This window comes from Medicago sativa, chromosome 1, assembly GCF_051527215.1.
Source record: "Medicago sativa cultivar Bolivia chromosome 1, Bolivia_mono, whole genome shotgun sequence".
Taxonomy (NCBI): domain Eukaryota; kingdom Viridiplantae; phylum Streptophyta; class Magnoliopsida; order Fabales; family Fabaceae; genus Medicago; species Medicago sativa.
The window spans coordinates 82,722,306-82,741,648 of record NC_140749.1 but is presented as its reverse complement, the minus strand read 5'-3'; the positions used below and the strand labels follow the sequence as shown (position 1 = coordinate 82,741,648).

Sequence of the window (19,343 nt, the reverse complement as noted above, 5' to 3'; positions counted from 1 at the left end):
AATTTATTTTAGAACAAAATGAGATTGAAGTATGAAGTTTCATCTCAAAGGTTTTTCCAAATTCAGTTTGTCATGACTCATGAGACTTGTTTGTTCAAATTACTGCCTTTTTCTCCAATTCCATTTGGTTCCTTCTATCACCTTCTACACAAATGCACGCTTCTTTACATCAAGGTGGATAGGGGAAGAAGCATTCTACCCTTCTTAATTTATCACCCATTCAATGAAGAGAAATCACTGCTATTTAATTGTAGTCCAAGAGTCGGGGGAATTAGAGTCCTAAATCAAGCAGCAAACACAGTTCTCCCAAGTTTCCAGGGTGGTTTCCGCGCATTAAACTGAAAAAGCTATATGTTTTAAATTTTGTTAATATCTAGTATAGGAACCTGCGTCGAAATCCGGTAAAAAATGCAAGTGGTAGTAACAAATTAATATATACTTAAGTTATGATCTAACATTTTCTCTCATTCGGACTATTACACATTATTATTCAATTCATTTACAGGATAAAAAAATAAATGCATGCACAATTAAGTACAAATCAACAATTACACTAGGGATATAACTGTGTTTCATTTATGTCTAGGGAGAATAACATCGTCCATCTGTGAGCTAGTGTTTGCAGAGACAATCTCCACACATCAATTTCATCAGTATGTTAGTTTTCTGTCTTCTGGGTTCACAATATCTGTTCAGGGGTTATCTGGTCCCTTTTTACTTCCTATAATTATCAATAAGCGAGATGTTAAGCTCAACATGCAGCAGAAATACTAAAAACACATTGTTTACATTACAATGTACTATTTTTTTTTATTTGGTGAATTTCATGCTAGTCTCAGCAAACAAAGTGGCTCTGGCTCCAAATTTTTAGTGAGACCAACATGAAAATCACCTAATAACAAAGTGATTGTCAAATAGTGTGCAAGAACATATACCACTCACAGATTAGTACGAACATACCTGATACCACGTCTTTTGCTCATTAACGCCAAGCCATTGTTATGTTGCCTCGGCAGAAAGCCCCTTATATTTGTTTTCTGCCCTACCATCAACAATCATTGCCGTTTCTAAATAAATTAATAAAATTAAGAAAGAACATATATTTGTTTAGTTGTAAAGGATTCTTATTAAGACAGTCGTATTAAGACAGAACACAAACTTAAAGGTTAAAGGATTCTGCCAGCCCAAAAATTATGTTGCTTCATGCATATTTCAGTCTCAAATATAATTGATAAAAAAAATCAAAAGAAAAAAAAAGTGCTATGTATTATGTATACTTGCCTGTCACTATGACGCACTAAAATAAGATAAGCAGGATCTTGACTAGATATCTGGAACAGCTGCAATACTACGTACATGCAACTAGTAATACTGAAAGTTTGGAAAAGTAAATAACAGTCAGCCACACATAAAAAGTTCCAAATCTACTTGTGAATCTTCATCTTAAAACATATTTCTCATTTTATATTTAATATTTTGATATATTTTTTTGAAGAAGCTAAATTAGCCCACCCATTTTGGCACCGGAGGGAATCGAACTTGAGACCTTGAGGAGGAGCACACTCTCAAGTCCCAAGCCATTACCACCAGACCAGCCCAAGTGGGTTTATTTTGATATATATACCTAACACCACAAAGACCAGGTGCATCTGACATGTATGACTAAATTTCATCGGTTGCCACAGCTTCCTTATGCTCAACTTGTCTAGGAATAGAATCACTGTGAGCCAACTTGTCTAGGAACGAACTATATGCCTCAAATTTTTATAATGAAAAAGGCAGCTTAGCCTCAACTCTGAACACACATAGCATAAGGAAACTCAAAATTAATAAATGGATATTACTCAAAAGATCATGTTAGGGCTGCCCCTGGCATTCCTGACCCAGCTATTCAGCATTTATAATGTTATAGAAAAGAGCCTTTGTCAAATTGGTAGAAAACTTCCTTATGCTCCTGTTATTTATTGTTAATTGTCATTTAATGGTCAAGGAAAGTCCTCAAACTAACGTCTTCAAGAATTTGAAAGAGAAAACTGTGCCATGTGGATTAAAATTTTATAGGACAACATCCCCTGATGTATATGTTAGCTGGCATAAACCATTGTTCTACTTGTATAAGCAGAGGTATCGGTTCTACAATACACACACACACACACACACACACACACACACACACACACTAAAAAACAGCTTTTTTTCTTTCATGCATCTTCTAGAATATCCAAAAAAATAAGCACCAATATAGGGTACAATGTCATTTATATAGTAATATACTATATATCATACATTATTTTCTCATAACAACAAAATTTGACGTCTTAATCAAAGAAAATTTGAAAAATAAACAAATTGCTCAATGAAATTTATAACCTGTAATAAAATTAAAATTATTTAACATCCTAGATAAAAGTATTTTCGAATAATAGTTAATTTTCATCATCAACCAATAAGCAAACATAAAATAGTATGGACTAACCTGCCAAAACATATCAATAGAATCACCCAAAAGACCGCATAAATCCAACTAGATTCTTTGTAGGCAACCCAGACCTGGAATTGAATGAAGAGTTGCAATGCTTAAATCCAAACGAAAACAAGTGTGTTGAATACTGATATTAAAACTTTCACATTCTTATACAGTATTCATCATAACCTTGAATTCACAAATACTTTTTGATTATATTGAGATCTTTTAGTGGTCACTGGTCAGTAATCAAATAGATCAGTCTCACAAGTATTTACAATTGTCTTGAATTAAGTCATTCTGTTATAGCCCCGTATTGCACTTGGAAGAACAAAATACACTTGTAATGTTAAAAAAAAGTGTCTTACATCTATTTTTGAACAAAAGACAACAATTTTAAGCGACTTCTTGAATATTAATCCTCCGAGGCAATGAAATAAATTTAAATAGTGACGAAATAATTTTATATATTTTGTACCATTTAGAGCTACTAAGATTAAAAAAAAAAAAAAAAAAAATGTTGACTTACTGCTAGAGCTACAACATTGACGTAGAAGTCCACAAGTGTTGCATCCATCCACCTGTAAACATGTTGGAGCTTGTGACATTCCCAAAAAAACAAGTGACTGCCACAAGCAGAAGCTGTGCAGAAACTTACTCACATGAGCATGACAAAGTTGCAAATATATACTTGAATGACACACAGAAAGTACATGTGTTGCCTTGGTGAATATTATTAGGAAAATGAAGAATGAAAAGCACTTTATAAATCACAACTTTCAAAATCAATGTTGTCCTCACTGCAATCTATGGATAAGCTTTCAATTTTTTACCAATTACCAATGGGCAGTTTGCATATAATATAAGTTGTGAATAGATAAATTCAGTCAACCATATAGTAGACAGTACATAGAATGTGGAATGTGAGTGGTAATGATGTTGTGTATCTTTTCCCACTGAACTGGAAAAGCGAAGTTAAGTACTATTATGGGAGAGGAATATTCATTTTAAAAAGAAAAAAACGTATGCTCCATTCGCGCAGTTCATGCTTATATGAGCACTTACGGAGTCAATAGCTCTGTACGGAAAGGAGAACCATCAGTGACAAGAGTGTATACCAAGGTTCCAAGCATGACAACACCCAAAATGCTGAAAAGGATTCTTAGAGTCGCAACAATAGAACACTTTGTTTTTGGTTCTGTGCCACTCCTAGATAGAAAATATCACATTATATTAGAACTGATGGTGAAAATCAAGACATTAAACATAAAATCATATGGAAAACTAAAGTAGTAAACCATGAAATAGGATTATCTAAATATCATCCTGCGCCTTTTCTCCAAATATATTTATGGAACATTACTCTATAGTGAATCAAATGTAGAGAGAAAATTACTCTATAGTTGTTTTTTTGTAGACATACTTGTGTGGTTGTCGCAACAGAACATAATACATAGGGTCCTGTGAAGATTCTTGAGATGACAGCTTCAAAAATTGCACAACAATATAGGCAGATGTAGCAATGCTGAAACGATAAAAATACCACAAAGAAATGGAAAAATAAATCAGCACTTGAGATTCCTTTAAACTATAAGCTACAGCCTAGAAACTTCAATTTGAGCTTTTATAATAGGATTATTTTGCTTTTCTATAATATGATTGAAATCAGAGTATCCTGTCAGCATGCACTATAGGTACAACAAGTGACTAAAAAAAGAAATAAACTTAAATACTGTAAAGCTATTATTACAAGAGAAACAAAAGGGCGTAATTCAATAGTCAAATCTTCTCTTAAAACCAATATAAGTAAGAATTAAGTAAAAACCAATCATGTGACTTTCTGTCAGCACAACACACACAAATAACCAAAATTGACTATTTTTTATGCAAATCAATTAAAAAAATATATATGCATCAAATAAAGTCAGTTCAAAGATGAACTATACAGCATTATCAGATCCCTATATCCACTTGGAAATTGGAAAGAGTCGTGCACATTTATATTTTATACAGCCCTTAGAGCACCTATATTTAAAATTAAAAGTAAGAAACCACGATACCCAATATTTATCTGTATGTACTTCAGACCTGTATTTAAACCAAAAATGAAAACGAAACCATGACATTTGTTTCAAAGTTTTATTTGAGTTACAATTATAGTAAAACAAGGTAATATAAATTGGAAAATATCAGAGGAAAGAAGTATAATTCCTCTTGTTAAAAAGAGATTCCTCTCATACCTCAGATTATAGATAAGATTTATATTAACAAACGTCTTGATTAAGCAAGCAATAACGCATACACTAATGATCATCAAATCATGACAGAAAACAATACCTTCCAAGGCCGATAAGTAAAACTATCCATAGAATCGAGCTGATCCAATTAGCTTCCTTGTAAATAACCCAGGCCTGGTTGGTGTGACAAAAAAACATATGTCAGAGCTGATGAAACTCCGGTTGGAAAGAGATTCTGACACAAGGTTAATTAGACTACGTTCCATTAAAATTAGTCATGTTTTAAATTAAAAGTGGGTTCGGCAGAAGGAAATTGACAGATTACGTTACATATAAGTGTTTATCTATAAGTTCTTTGTAACAAAACAACAATCAAGCCTTATCCCACTATGTAGAGTCGACTACATAGATCTCTATTATATATCATATTTCTATCAAACTCATTAATCTCTAGATCTTTCATAATAGTTTTCTTATAGTTTTTGTAGGTCTTCTTCTGCCTCTCTCTGGTGATTTGACGACCCTCCATCTGATCTACTCTCTACATGCCCAAACCACCTAAGCCAGTTTTCCATCATATTTTCTAAGATAGGCGCTACCCCAACTTCTCTTCAATCATATCTTGTCTAGTTTTAGCACACATTCAACGCAGTATCCATAATCCTCATCTCCGCAACAAAAGATAAAATAAAATCAAACTACTTTCATAAGTTATCCTGAAGAGCTTATGGAGATAAGCTGAAAACAACTTATGGACAAATCATAAGCAGTTTCCATAAGCTACCTCAAACAGTTTCACAAGTACTTATACCAATAGATAATCTCAAACAGGCCCATAACACCCGCGTTAAAAATTACTACAAAATGGAAGCACACGACAGCACAAGTGACAAGTTTTCAGGAGAAAATTGCATCAAACATTAAGAGGAAGTTCTGAAACCAATAAATTGCACAACAAAATCATTATAGTCCATCTAAGCTGATTTTTTGTATATTTAAATCACCAAAATAGTAAATATGTTTAAATACTGAAGAAAGATGATTATAATTTATAGAGTTAAGTAGCTTGACATACACTCAAAATTGTAACGTTGATATAGAAATCAATCAAAGTTGCTGCCATCCACCTGTATCAAATAAAAAAGTATCGTTATATTCTATTATTATTAAAAAGGGTTTTTCTATCATAACTATGAAGAAAGAAATATAGATAACTATAGATAACTATGAAGAAAGAAAACAGAACAGAGAGAGAGAGAGAGAGAGAGAGAGAGAGAGAGAGAGAGAGAGATTACGGAGTGAGAAGTTCTTTACGAAAGGGTAAACCATCGGTTATGACTGTGTAAAGAACGATAGCAAGCATGAGAGTTCCCAAAACAATGAACAGAGTTTTTAGACCGTTTGCCAATGAAATCGTCGCCATTGATGCTTGGACGAGATACGGAGAGTTTTGCAATAGCTATGGCGGGGAAGATGAAGATGAAGAAGAAGGGTGTTTGAGAAATTAATAGATAATAATGGGACACTAGAGAACCACGTCGCATACAAGAAAAATCAATGTTGCGTCACTTTCAAATTATGAATCAACTCACTCGTATTCATTTCTCGAATTTTTATCATTTTTTATTTTATTTTTATATACAAAAACATCATTTTCTTAATCATTTACATTTTGATTACTACTTGCTTAACTTAACTTATGACAACCCAATAGATTTATAGAAATCGTTAGGATAGTTAAGCTTGTAAGTAAAAATTGTAATTTGATTTGCACAAAAAAAAAATTGTAATTTGATATTTTCAACATTTTCATTACACATTGATATTTTTTATGCACAAAATTGAAATCAAATTCGACAACAAATTTGGTGGCTAAAACAGATTAAATATGTGATTAACGCATTTTAGTTCATAATTAGTAATTATTAAATATAACAAAGCATTGCAGCTTGTTAACCATTCATTAAAGACAATTAACCATATTTTTTAATGTCGCTATCCACATTGTTCAAATAAGTATATATTTGAACACAATTTAGATGATTGATGAATATGTACATTGGAACACCTTTTTATTCATTAATGGATATGATTGATGGACATATATATCCTCAACGTGATTAACCACATATTGAAATTGTTTAAACCATTTAACTTGTTATCTAAATTTGATATACAATGTGTGTCAAAACAACATTACTCTACTTGAAAAGGAGATAAGTTGCAATGTATATATTAGTTTTTTTTTTTTTACAATAATTTATATATCATTTAGTCTCATAATATATCAACAAGATTTAACTTTATCCCACAATATAAGTCATTTTAACAAATAATATACTGATTAAAAAATATAATTAATTTATAGCATTATTAGAAAAATCAATAAAAGAGTAATTCTCTGAACTATAACTAATGATAGTTTTTTTGGTCAAGTGACAAGAAAAGTCGGTCTTTAATGTGAACAAATGAAAAATCCATGTTCCTATGTGTTTTTTTTAGGATTCTTCACATAAAATACTCACAACTACCGGTGATTTCTCAAATTCACAATTTTCTTAAATTTGTTATAACTAAAAAAAATGAATTTTATGTGTACGAAATATGCACGTAAGGAAATGGACTCAAGTTTTGTCCTTTTGCAAATAAAAGGTCAATTGGATTAATGAGTGTAATCTCAGAAGATGTCTTCACTTTGCAAATTGGATTAATGAGTGTAATCTTATGGATGTTAACACAGTTGGAACTAAGTTTACTTGGAGGGGTCCTAAGTGGAATGGTTATGAGAGAGTCTTTAAAAAGCTAGATCGTGTTCTTTGTAACGTGGATTGGAGGCTACGATACCATGAGGGGTTTGCCAAAGTCCTCCCTAGGGTGCAGTCGGATCATCATCCTATTATGGTTATGCTTAATGGTGAGCCTTATTATGGAGGTAATCGTCCTTTCAGGTTTGCAGCTGCTTGGATTACTCATGATGATTTTCATAGATTACTAAAAGACAAGTGGGGTAGAGGCTCTGACTTGATTCACACTCTCAATGAGCTCACACCTTCTTTAAAGGAATGGAATCATGATACTTTTGGGAATATTTTCAAGAGAAAAAGGGAGCTACTTGCCAGGCTTAATGGGATCCAGAACAGCCCTAACTATGGTTATAGTAATTTCCTAGAGAATTTAGAGAAAGAACTCCAAGAACAACTTGCCATGACATTGTATCAAGAGGAGTGTCTCTGGTTCCAGAAGTCTCGCAGCCAATGGATATCTGATGGGGACCGTAACACTAAATACTATCATTCAAAAACCATTGTTAGAAGGAGGAGGAATAAAATATTAACTCTTCGCGATAACGATGGAATTTGGATTGATGATCCTGCGAATCTGAAAGCATTAGTGAGAAATTTTTATGAGAATTTATTCAAAGAAGATATCATTATTCGTGATTCAATAGTGTCTTGGAATACGTATCCTAAAACTGTTGAGACCCATCATGACCATCTGAGTGCTAATATTAATTTTATGGAGTGCAAAAGAGCTTTATTTGATATGGGTCCGCTCAAAGCACCTGGAGAAGATGGATACCCTGCTTTGTTTTTTCAAAAATGTTGGGATACCATTGCAGGCTCATTATACAATTTTGTTAGTCAGGTTTGGATAAATCCTTCTCTCATCTCTTCTATTAATAATACACTGATTGTTATGATACCTAAAGTTGATAAGCCTGATTTTGTTTCTCAATTTAGACCTATTTCTTTGTGCAATGTTATTTATAAAATTATTTCTAAAGTTATTGTTAACAGGATTAAGCCTTTGCTTGATAATATTATCTCACCTTTTCAATCTAGTTTTATTCCGGGTCGTAGCATCCATCATAATATTATTGTAGCTCAAGAGATGGTGCATTCTATGTCCAAAATGAAAGGTAATAAGGCGTTCATGGCTATCAAAATTGACTTAGAAAAAGCTTATGATCGTCTTAATTGGAACTTTGTGGAGGAGTGTCTTAAGGAGTGTAAGTTTCCCCCTAAGCTAATCAAGATCATACATCATTGTATATCTACTCCATCTTATAAAATAATGTGGAATGGTGACAAAACTGAATCTTTTTACCCATCTAGAGGTATTAGACAAGGGGATCCTCTTTCCCCTTATTTATTTGTCATTTGCATGGAAAGGCTCTCCCATATTATAGCTGATCAGGTGGAAGCTGATTACTGGAAACCTATGCGTGCTGGCAGGTATGGTCCCCCGATTTCTCATTTACTTTTTGCTGATGATCTTCTTCTTTTTGCAGAAGCATCCATTGAGCAGGCTCATTGTGTTTTACATTGCATTGATATGTTTTGTCAATCTTCGGGGCAAAAAATTAATAGACAAAAAACTCACGTGTATTTTTCCAAGAATGTTGACAACCAACTTCGGGAAGATATTATTCAACATACAGGGTTTAACCAGGTTAACAGTTTGGGTAAATATCTTGGGGCGAACATAGAACCAGGTAGAACTTCAAGAGGTCATTTCAATCATATTATCAACAAAATTCAAAACAAGCTAAGTGGTTGGAAGCAACAATGTTTAAGCTTGGCAGGTAGAATCATTCTTTCAAAATCTGTCATCAGCTCCATTCCTTACTATCACATGCAGTATGCTAAGATCCCTAAAACCATATGTGATGAGATTAAAAAAATTCAAAGAGGTTTTGTGTGGGGAGACTCGGATCAGAGGCGTAAAGCTCATTTGGTAAGTTGGGATGTATGTTGTCTTCCGAAGATGCATGGTGGTCTTGGTTTCAAGCGGCCTCATCATATGAACGAGGCATTTCTTATGAAGATGATATGGAATCTTATCAAGCAACCAGATAAGCTCTGGTGTAGAGTTCTTTACAGTAAGTACGGTAGAAATAATGATCTTAATAACAGTATTAGCTCCCAACCTTATGACTCTCCCCTGTGGAAAGCGATTGTAGGAATCTGGGATGATTTTAAGCGTCATGTTATTTGGCAAATTGGGGATGGAAGAAGTACTAACTTTTGGCTCGATAAGTGGGTCTCAAGTAATACTTCTCTCTTCTCTTCTGCTAATCAATCTTATGTGGATACTACTATTTCAGTTAGGGATGCTCTTAATACTTCTGGTGACTGGGATCTAAATTTTTTGATGGATAACTTGCATGTGGACATTGTTAACCAGATTTTAGCCCTTCCAACCCCTTCTGATTTTGATGGTCCAGACACTGTAGGATGGGGAGGAACTAGCACTCTCCAGTTTACTGTTCAAAGTGCTTACAATTTGCAGCAAGAGACCTCTTTGGCTGTGAGAGGTGATTGGAAGACCTTATGGAACTGGAAGGGTCCCCATCGTATCCAAACTTTTATTTGGTTGGCCGCTCATGGAAGAATCCTTACCAATTATCGTCGTAGCAAGTGGCGGGTTGGTATCCCCCCTACTTGTCCTTGTTGTGCGAGAGAGGATGAAACAGTCATTCATGTCCTTCGTGATTGTGTGCACGCCACTCAGGTATGGCTCAGACTTATTCCGTCTAATTACATAACTAATTTCTTCTCTGTTGATTGCAGGGAGTGGATCTTTAACAACCTTAATAAAAAAGGGATTGGAGATAATCCTACTACTTGGCAGACTATTTTCATGACAACATGTTGGTATTTATGGAATTGGCGAAACAAATCTATTTTTGAAATAGGATTTCAAAGACCAAGCAATCCTACACTGGTAATTCAAAAGTTTACTAGAGAAATAGAAGACAGTACGAAGCTGGTGCAAAAAAGTCCGCATCAAAAGGAAACTATATATATCGGTTGGGTGCGACCTCAGATTGGTTGGGTTAAGCTTAATTGTGATGGTGCTTGGAAGGGATCTGGTACTCTTGCAGGGTGTGGAGGGCTTCTTCGAGACTCTGATGGCAGATGGATCAAAGGCTACTTCAAGAAGATTGGAATGTGTGATGCTTTTCATGCTGAAATGTGGGGCGTGTACCTAGGTTTGGACTTGGCGTGGAGGGAGAATACCACTCATCTTATAGTGGAGAGTGACTCAAAGATTTTGGTCGATATGATTACTGAAAATTGCAATTTTGGTGGAACAACTCCTACCTTGGTCAAGCGTATTCGACAACTTTTGAGTTTGAGTTGGAATGTCAAAATTACCCATACTTGGCGTGAAGGCAACAGAAGTGCGGATTGGCTTGCTAATTTCAGCATTTCGATGGATTCTCTAGATTTTCATGTCCTGGAAAATCCACCTAGTGAGCTTCAGAGTCTTTTGTTTGATGATATTTCCGGGGCTTGCATGCCTAGGAACGTTCGTTTAATTTCTTAAGTCTTCTTTCTCTTTGGGCTTTGGCCCTCTTTTGTACCAAAAAAAAAAAAAGGTCAATTGCCCTTTTTTACAAAGGAAATTATCAAAGATGTTTCTAATTCTATACGGTACGAAATGAATCACTTATGTGTTGAGACAAAATCCTTATTTGATGTTTTAAAGATTACAAACATATTATATTTATTTAATCTTGTTATCTACTAATTCATTTTGTGAGAATTTGTTTCATGAGAACAATCTGAGAACGTTCTGGCAAATACGATGAAAATGAAACAGTACATCAAAAGTGAACAAGTCTGCACAGCAAGAAAGCATGGCAAAATAGCATTTAATAAATGTCTCTTGGGCCTTAGGAAAAGGGTTCGACCCATTTGGATCCAAGAAGCCCATTAAAGAATAAATGCACATGGCTTAAAGCATGACATCACTAAAACAAAGGACAATGACATCATCTGCATTGGGCAACAAGTTATACAGCTCATAACAGCTGGTTATCTCATGCGCAAGCAAGCAACAGTGCTGTAAAAGCCAGGCTGTTCATACAGAACATTCTGAGAACGTTCTGGCTATTTTAAAGAAGAAAAGAGAAATCAATTGAGTCTTTGGACAGCTATCAAAAACGTGTCCAACAGCTCTATTTTCTCCCTTGATCACCAAGACACTCCTCACCTATAAATACAAGGGCCTTTGAAGGTTATAAGCAAGAGTTTTGCAAGCTAATATCTCTCTAAGTGAAAATCATCACTACAAACAAAGCTCTTCGCAAACAAAGCAAATTCCAAGCTCTCTCACTATATCTCTTGGATCTTCTCTTTCGAATTTGCTATTGTAAAACTCAAACTACGAGTTGAGTATTTTATTTGATCCACACAAATCTCATTATACAAAGTGTGTTGTATTCTTCTCAAGTCTATTGGGCTTAATAGTTTGAGGTAGAAAATTCCAACCTTTCTTTTGCTAGTGCGCAAAGAATTGTAGAAGCCTGCTGAGGTTGATAATACAGGTGTAACGGACTGATCTGGTGTGATCAAGATCTTATAGTGCTAGTCAGAAGTTTCTGTTAGCAAGAAAACTATAGTGGATAATCTCACACGAGGTGTGGGGACTGGAAGTAGCCGGGTTTGGTGAACCAGGATAACTCTCCTGTGTTATTCTTCTTTCTCTCTCTCTTTATTTAAAGTTACACAACACACACACTTTATCACACTTACATTAATCTCCAGAACATTCTGGTCCAAGATAAAACATTTACTTAAATATTTAACTAAGGTTTAAAATCAGCATATAATATTGTTTTATCATTCTGTCATCATTCTCCAGAACATTCTAGTCTTTGTTAAAATAAACTTATATTTTAACTTAACATCATTTTTCTCATTCTGCTTATAATCATTCTTTAGAACATTCTGTTTTGATTAAATTGTTATATACTCTAAACTTGTTGAACTAACGTACACCAAGAACATTCTTGAGTATATAAATCCAAACTTAACTTTCAGGAATAATTTTTAAAAGGGTCACAATTCAAACCCCCCCTTTCTTGTGACGTTTATTGCTACTTCAATTGGCATCAGAGCCCGGGCTCTACAAAAACACCTAACAAGTGTTGGAGGAAAAGATTCAGGAAGAAGGCAATGTCAAAAGAAAAGTATATACCAGAAGGTCTATCATGCACAAGACCACCATTCTTCAATGGAAAGAACTATTATTTCTGGAAAGGAAAAATGGAACTATTCCTCAGATCCCAAGATGTGGATATGTGGAAAATAATCACAAATGGGAATCATGTACCCGTGACAACTGATGCAACAACAAAGGTGGAAACAATTACACCAGAAGCATCATGGTCAAAAGAAGATAAAGAAAAAATACTCCTAAACTCTAAAGCTCGACTCTTTCTATCATGCGCACTAAGCATGGAAGAAAGTGAAAGAGTTGATGAATGTGATACTGCAAAACAGGTTTGGGACACTCTAAAAATCCATCACGAAGGAACTAGTCACGTAAAAGAAACAAGAATAGACATTGGTGTAAGAAAATTTGAAATCTTTGAAATGAACGAAGATGAGAACATTGATGAAATGTACTCCAGATTCACATCCATTGTGAATGAATTAAGATCACTTGGAAAAACTTATACCACTCATGATCGGATAAGAAAAATATTAAGATGTCTTCCAAGCACATGGAGACCCATGGTAACTGCAATCACACAAGCTAAAGACTTAAACTCTTTAGCCCTTGAAGATCTCATTGGATCATTAAAGGCTCATGAGACGTTACTTCAAGATGATAAACCATCAAGGAAAGGAAAGATGGTTGCTCTCAAAGCATCTCAAAGCGAACAAGAAGATGCCATTACACAAAGCGAAGGAATCAAAGAATCCAATGAAGAAGAAAACATCCAAGGAGAAGCAGAAGACGAACTAGCTCTCATCACAAAGAAGATTCAAAGAATGATGAGAAGAAGAGATCAGATAAAGAAATACTTTCCTAACAAGAAAGACAACTCAAAAGGAGAAATTGACAAAAGTCAAGTAACCTGCTTCGGATGCAACAAACTAGGGCATTACAAAAATGAATGTCCATTAAACAAGAAGACTCAGAAGAAATCTCCCTACTCAAAATCGATGTTTACATGGGATGATCTTGAAGAACCAAAAGATGAAGACACTGAAGCCAACATGGTTCTAATGGCGAATTCAGAAAACGAAGAGGTAATTCTTTTTGACCAACCTCAAGTATACAAAGAGTTAGAAAATAAATTTGATAGTCTTCTATTTGATTCAAATTTTTTAACAAACAAATGTCACTCTTTACAAAAAGAAATTTCTGATTTAAAGGAAGAAAAAGAAAAGCTTCAAACTTTGAATAATGATCAAAAGAAAACTATTCAAAGTTTACAAGATTCTTATTTTCAAGCAACTGAAAAAATAAAAGCCTTTGGAAAAACCAAACTTCCTGAAAACTCTAGGAATGAAAATATTGTTCTTAAAAGAGAAGTCAAAGAACTTAGAAATGATCTTTCACAGTTTATAAAATCAACAGAAACATTTCAAAAAATTGTAGGTTCACAAATGGCAGAATTTGACAAAACTGGTTTAGGTTTTAATCAAATTTATGAAAAGTGTCTTATACCACAAAAATTAAAATGTTCATTCTGTAAGAAACAAGGACATCATGAATCTATTTGTTTTCATAAAAAGAGAAAACAAGAAATAAAAATAGATCAGACTATCTCAGAACATTCTCAAGAACATTCTTCTTCAGTAAAAAGAAAAGAATGCTCATATTGCAAAAGATTAGGTCATCTAGAAGTAAACTGTTTTCTCAAGATTAAACACCTTGAGATTTGTGAAGCTAACCAAAAAGGACCCACATCTTCATGGGTACCTAAGGAACCACTAACTCAAAATGCAGGGATCCTCACAAGATGCAAGAACAAAGCCATGGTACTTGGACAGTGGCTGTTCTAGACACATGACTGGGGATAAACAATGCTTCATCTCCTTCGTAAAAAAGGAAGGAGGTCTAGTAACCTTTGGAAATAATGACAAAGGACAAATTAAAGGTAAAGGTATTATTGGTAAGAAAGACTCTGCAAAAATTGAGGATGTTCAATATGTTGAAGGTTTAAAACACAATCTATTAAGCATAAGTCAATTATGTGATAGTGGATTTGAAGTTGTTTTTAAACCTAACATATGTATAGTAAAACATACATCCTCAGGTAAGATTTTCTTTACTGCATCTAGAAAGAAAAACCTATATGCTTTATACTTAGATGATATTCCAGCTGAAACCTGTTTTATGACTCTTGAAAAAGATAAATGGATTTGGCACAAAAGAGCTGGACATATAAGTATGAAAACTATTTCAAAAATATCTAAACTGGATCTTGTAAGAGGACTTCCAAAAATTGATTTTGAAAAAGATAGGATATGCGAAGCTTGTACAAGAGGTAAACAAGTTAAAAGCAGTTTTAAAACAAATGATTTTATTTCAACCAAAAGACCTCTTGAACTACTTCACATAGATCTATTTGGTCCTGTTAGAACCGCCAGTTTAAGTGGAAAACAATATGGTTTTGTTATTGTTGATGATTTTTCCAGATATACTTGGGTTCTATTTTTAAAACATAAAGATGAAGCATTTGAAGCATTCAAAACTTTTTGTACATTAGTTCAAAATGAAAAGGAATCCAAAATCATTTCAGTAAGAAGTGATCATGGAGGAGAATTTGAAAATGCATTCTTTAAAGACTTCTTTGATGAAAAAGGAATTTTTCATAACTTCTCATGTGCAAGAACTCCACAACAAAATGGAGTTGTTGAAAGAAAAAATAGAACTCTTCAGGAAATGGCAAGAACAATGCTAAATGAGTCCAACGTAGAAAAATACTTTTGGGCTGAAGCTATAAATACTTCTTGCTATATCATAAACAGGGTTTCAATTAGAAAAATTCTAAACAAAACCCCATATGAACTCTGGAAAAATATAAAACCTAACATTTCATATTTCCACATTTTTGGATGTTATTGTTATATTTTAAATGATAAAGAAAATCTAGGAAAGTTTGATTCAAAATCAGATAAAGGAATATTTTTGGGATATGCAACAAATTCCAAAGGATATAGAATTTATAATTTGAAAAATCAAACCATGGAAATTAGCATGCATGTTATTTTTGATGAGTTCGATGATTTAATAATCAACAAAGAAGATGAAGAAGAAATTTCTCAAAAGGAAGATGATAACATTCAAGAACATTCTCCACAAGTTCTTCCAAGAAGCTGGAGAACCATTGGTGATCACCCTCCTGAACAAATCATTGGAGATACATCTGATGGAATAAGAACAAGACGATCATTCATAAATAATGATGTCAACATGGCAATGATCTCTCACATTGAACCAAAGAACATACAAGAAGCAATATGTGAAGAATCATGGGTAAAAGCCATGGAAGAAGAACTCTCTCAATTTGAGAAAAATGAAGTATGGAACCTTGTTCCTAAACCTCAAAATCAATCCATCATTGGAACAAGATGGGTATTTAGAAATAAACTAAATGAAGAAGGAAAAGTTATCAGAAATAAAGCTAGATTGGTAGCACAAGGGTATAATCAACAAGAAGGTATTGATTACGATGAAACTTTTGCTCCGGTAGCCAGGTTAGAAGCAATTAGAATTCTTCTTGCATATGCATCTCATAAAAATATTAAGTTATTTCAAATGGATGTCAAAAGTGCCTTTTTAAATGGATTTTTAAATGAGGAAGTTTATGTTCATCAACCTCCTGGTTTTGAGAACGCAAATAAACCTAATCATGTGTTTAAACTCACAAAAGCACTATATGGTCTCAAACAAGCTCCTCGAGCTTGGTATGAAAGGTTAAGTACATTCTTAATCAAAAATAATTTTTCTAGAGGAAAAATAGATACAACTCTTTTTAGAAAAGATGACAACACAAATTTTTTAATTGTTCAAATTTATGTTGATGACATTATATTTGGTTCAACAAATGAAAAAATGTGCGATGATTTTTCCAATCTCATGCAAAGTGAATTTGAAATGAGTATGATGGGAGAATTAAGATTCTTTCTTGGCTTACAAATTAAGCAAGAATCAAATGGCATTTTTATTTGTCAAGAAAAATATATAAAAGATCTTCTCAAAAAAATATAAAATGAATGAAGCCAAAATAATGGCAACTCCCATGCATCCAACATCTAACCTAGATAAAGATGAAAATGGAAAAACTATTTCTGAAAAAGAATACAGAGGAATGATTGGATCTCTGTTGTACTTAACTGCCAGTAGACCAGATATTGTTTTTGCTGTTGGTTTATGTGCACGTTTTCAAACTTCTCCAAGAGAATCCCATTTAACTGCTGTAAAAAGAATTTTTAGATACCTAGTAGGTACTACTGATCTTGGCCTTTGGTATAGCAAAGGTTCTTGTTTTGATCTTATAGCATACTGTGATGCTGACTATGCTGGAGACAAAATAGAAAGAAAAAGCACAAGTGGAGCATGTCAGTTTCTTGGGAATGCACTTATAAGTTGGTCATGCAGAAAGCAAAACACTATTGCTCTGTCAACTACAGAAGCAGAATATGTGTCAGCAGCCAACTGTTGTTCTCAAGTTCTTTGGATTAAAAATCAACTTGAGGATTTCTCTATAAGGTACACAAATATTCCAGTATTTTGTGACAATACAAGTGCAATAAATTTATCAAAGAATCCCATTCAACATTCAAGATCAAAACATATTGAAATTAAACATCATTTCATTAGAGATCATGTTAATAAAAAGGAACTTGAATTAATTTTTGTTGATACAAAAAATCAATTAGCTGATATCTTTACTAAACCTTTAGTTGAGGATCACTTTAATTTTATTAAAGAAAAATTACACATTATTCAAAATCCTTGCAAAAGGTCCAAATAGGAAGAGTCTTCTCTTCATCAGAATGTTCTAAAAACATTCTTGAAAGAAACACCCACCAAGACAGACTTGTGGGACACGTCTCAACCATGTCCTTTCAAAATAGTTTCTTCTATTTAAACCTAGTCTCTAGGTAGAAAAGAAATTACCAATATCAAGAAAAATTACAACTCATTAATGCTCTTGTTCCCTCTCTCATCATTAAACCACTAAAAGTCACTTCTCACCTTTTTCCCTCTCCCAAAACCGGTTTCTACTTTCTCTCTCTAAAACTTCCCACTCTCTTCTTTCTCTGAACCGTCTCATCTTCTTCTCTCAAACCACCACCGTACACCACTTCCTTCACCTCACATGGCTCGAACCAAAGGTGCCGGAAGCACTAACCCTGACAACTCATCTCCGCTTTCACCATCTCCAACTCGTTCTCCTTCTCCACCGTCTCCTCCGACGAAACCACCGTCATCCCCCACATCACCACGTATTGATTTAACTCCACCACCAACCAAAGAAACTACTCCATTCGAAACTCCACCACAATCTCCGCTCAAAAACACTGTTGAACAAACCATGCAAGATGGTTATCTCACCACCGAAACCACACCAGAAAAAACTCCATCGAAGAATGATGAAGAACTTCCCTTCATCCCTGACCCAGAATCTTTCCATCCACTTGCGATGGTTGTGTATGTTGAACCACAACCAACATTTGTCAACCTCAATCTCAACCCACCAACAGAAGCGGTTGAAGAACAACAAACCGCTCCTCAGGAACCTCCAAACCTGAACAAAATGGCTCCTCATCTCAGGAACGCCACTAAAAGGAAGATGCCTCCAAAGAAGGCTAAATCTGCTCCTAATCCAAGACCTAGAAAATCTCTAAGGCTTCGCTCTGCAGTTGGAACAAGGAAAACCAACAGTGTGGACACAACTGTCCATGAAATCTCTGATTCAGATGAAGAAACTGAACCACCTACCCCTTTGGTTGAGAAAACTCCTTCTCCTCTTAAGCCTAAGCCTAAGAGTAGCAAAAAGGTCTCAAAACCTTCTGTTAAGGCTTCTATACCAAAACCAAAGCCTAAACCAACTGTGAAGGACAAAGGAAAACAGAAGCAAACTGTTGAACCAGATCGTTCTCCAGAAGGCTCTTCAGAAAGCTCTTCAGATGAAGATGACAAACTGTCTTCAGATTATTCTCCAGAATGTTCTCCAAAGCGTAAAACTACCTCAAAACCAAAGAACATTAAAATCTCTCAAGGAAAGAAGGTACCCCTGTTTGATCCAACATTGAAAAAGGATTTCAAGAAGAAATGGGAAAACAGGTCTATTGGAATTGGAAGGTATTATGACTTTGTCAAACTTGAAAAAGACAAAGTTGATCTTAAGGAATATGTGGATGAGCAAGGCTGGACCAAATTTCTTCAACTTCGTGAGAGACACTACCCAAAGCTTATTCAAGCTTTCTACTTCATGGCAGAAGCATACCCTGAGGAAAGCCTGATAGTGTCTAGGATCAAGGATGTTGAGATTCGTCTCACTCCACAGGTAATCTCTGACATTCTTGGTATCTCTAATACTGGTCGTACTGTTTTTGGTGATGATTGGTTTGAAAAACTCGAAGTAGATTCTGAGAATGTTCTCAAACTCCTTTTCAAACCAAATGTCACTGAGTTTGTTTCTTCGAACCTTCTGCCTAAACCAAAAATGTTCCATGGTATAAGTCAACACTGTGTCTTACCTAGAAATGGCAATTTTCAAAATGTAAGTCCAAATGATCTTTTAGTCATGTATCATCTCTACATGAAAGAAAAATTGAGTCTACCTCATATCATAATTCATAACATGATCAATGTCATTCAAT

At 34.4% G+C, this 19,343-nt stretch overlaps 2 protein-coding genes and 1 pseudogene across 6 annotated transcripts; 2 read left to right on the top strand and 1 right to left on the bottom strand.

Annotated features, from left to right (window-relative positions):
- Positions 1-415: 415 nt before the first annotated feature.
- LOC146958191 (uncharacterized) lies at positions 416-6,176 on the bottom strand. Of its 5 annotated transcripts, none has more exons than XR_015024586.1 (10): positions 5,997-6,176; positions 5,777-5,828; positions 4,802-4,875; positions 3,888-3,989; positions 3,530-3,673; positions 2,994-3,045; positions 2,477-2,550; positions 1,282-1,371; positions 961-1,067; positions 416-721 (listed from the first exon to the last, which is right to left on the bottom strand). XR_015024586.1 is itself a non-coding variant. In XM_085739762.1 (10 exons), the coding sequence occupies exons 1-9, from the start codon at positions 6,122-6,124 to the stop codon at positions 1,000-1,002; spliced, it is 759 nt and encodes a 252-aa protein (XP_085595888.1). In that variant the 5' UTR covers positions 6,125-6,176; the 3' UTR covers positions 416-721; positions 961-999. The 5 variants fall into 5 exon arrangements, 3 of the variants coding, with proteins under 3 accessions (XP_085595888.1, XP_085595889.1, XP_085595890.1); XR_015024587.1 differs by having other exon boundaries at positions 961-1,037; XM_085739762.1 differs by having other exon boundaries at positions 961-1,042.
- A 5,011-nt stretch (positions 6,177-11,187) lies between these two features.
- LOC146958190 (uncharacterized) lies at positions 11,188-15,457 on the top strand. Its single transcript, XM_085739761.1, has one exon. The coding sequence runs from the start codon at positions 12,669-12,671 to the stop codon at positions 14,508-14,510; it is 1,842 nt and encodes a 613-aa protein (XP_085595887.1). The 5' UTR covers positions 11,188-12,668; the 3' UTR covers positions 14,511-15,457.
- A 1,296-nt stretch (positions 15,458-16,753) lies between these two features.
- LOC146958189 (secreted RxLR effector protein 161 pseudogene) lies at positions 16,754-17,488 on the top strand (annotated as a pseudogene).
- Positions 17,489-19,343: the final 1,855 nt, after the last annotated feature.

Coding starts and splice junctions, on each gene's coding strand:
- LOC146958191 (XM_085739762.1), bottom strand. CDS start 6,124: ATGGCGACGATTTCATTGGCAAACGGTCTAAAAACTCTGTTCATTGTT. Junction 3,674..3,887: donor CTGTTGCGACAACCACACAA/GTATGTCTACAA, acceptor TTTTCTATCTAG/GAGTGGCACAGAACCAAAAA. Junction 2,551..2,993: donor TCAATGTTGTAGCTCTAGCA/GTAAGTCAACAT, acceptor ATTCAATTCCAG/GTCTGGGTTGCCTACAAAGA.
- LOC146958190 (XM_085739761.1), top strand. CDS start 12,669: ATGTCAAAAGAAAAGTATATACCAGAAGGTCTATCATGCACAAGACCA.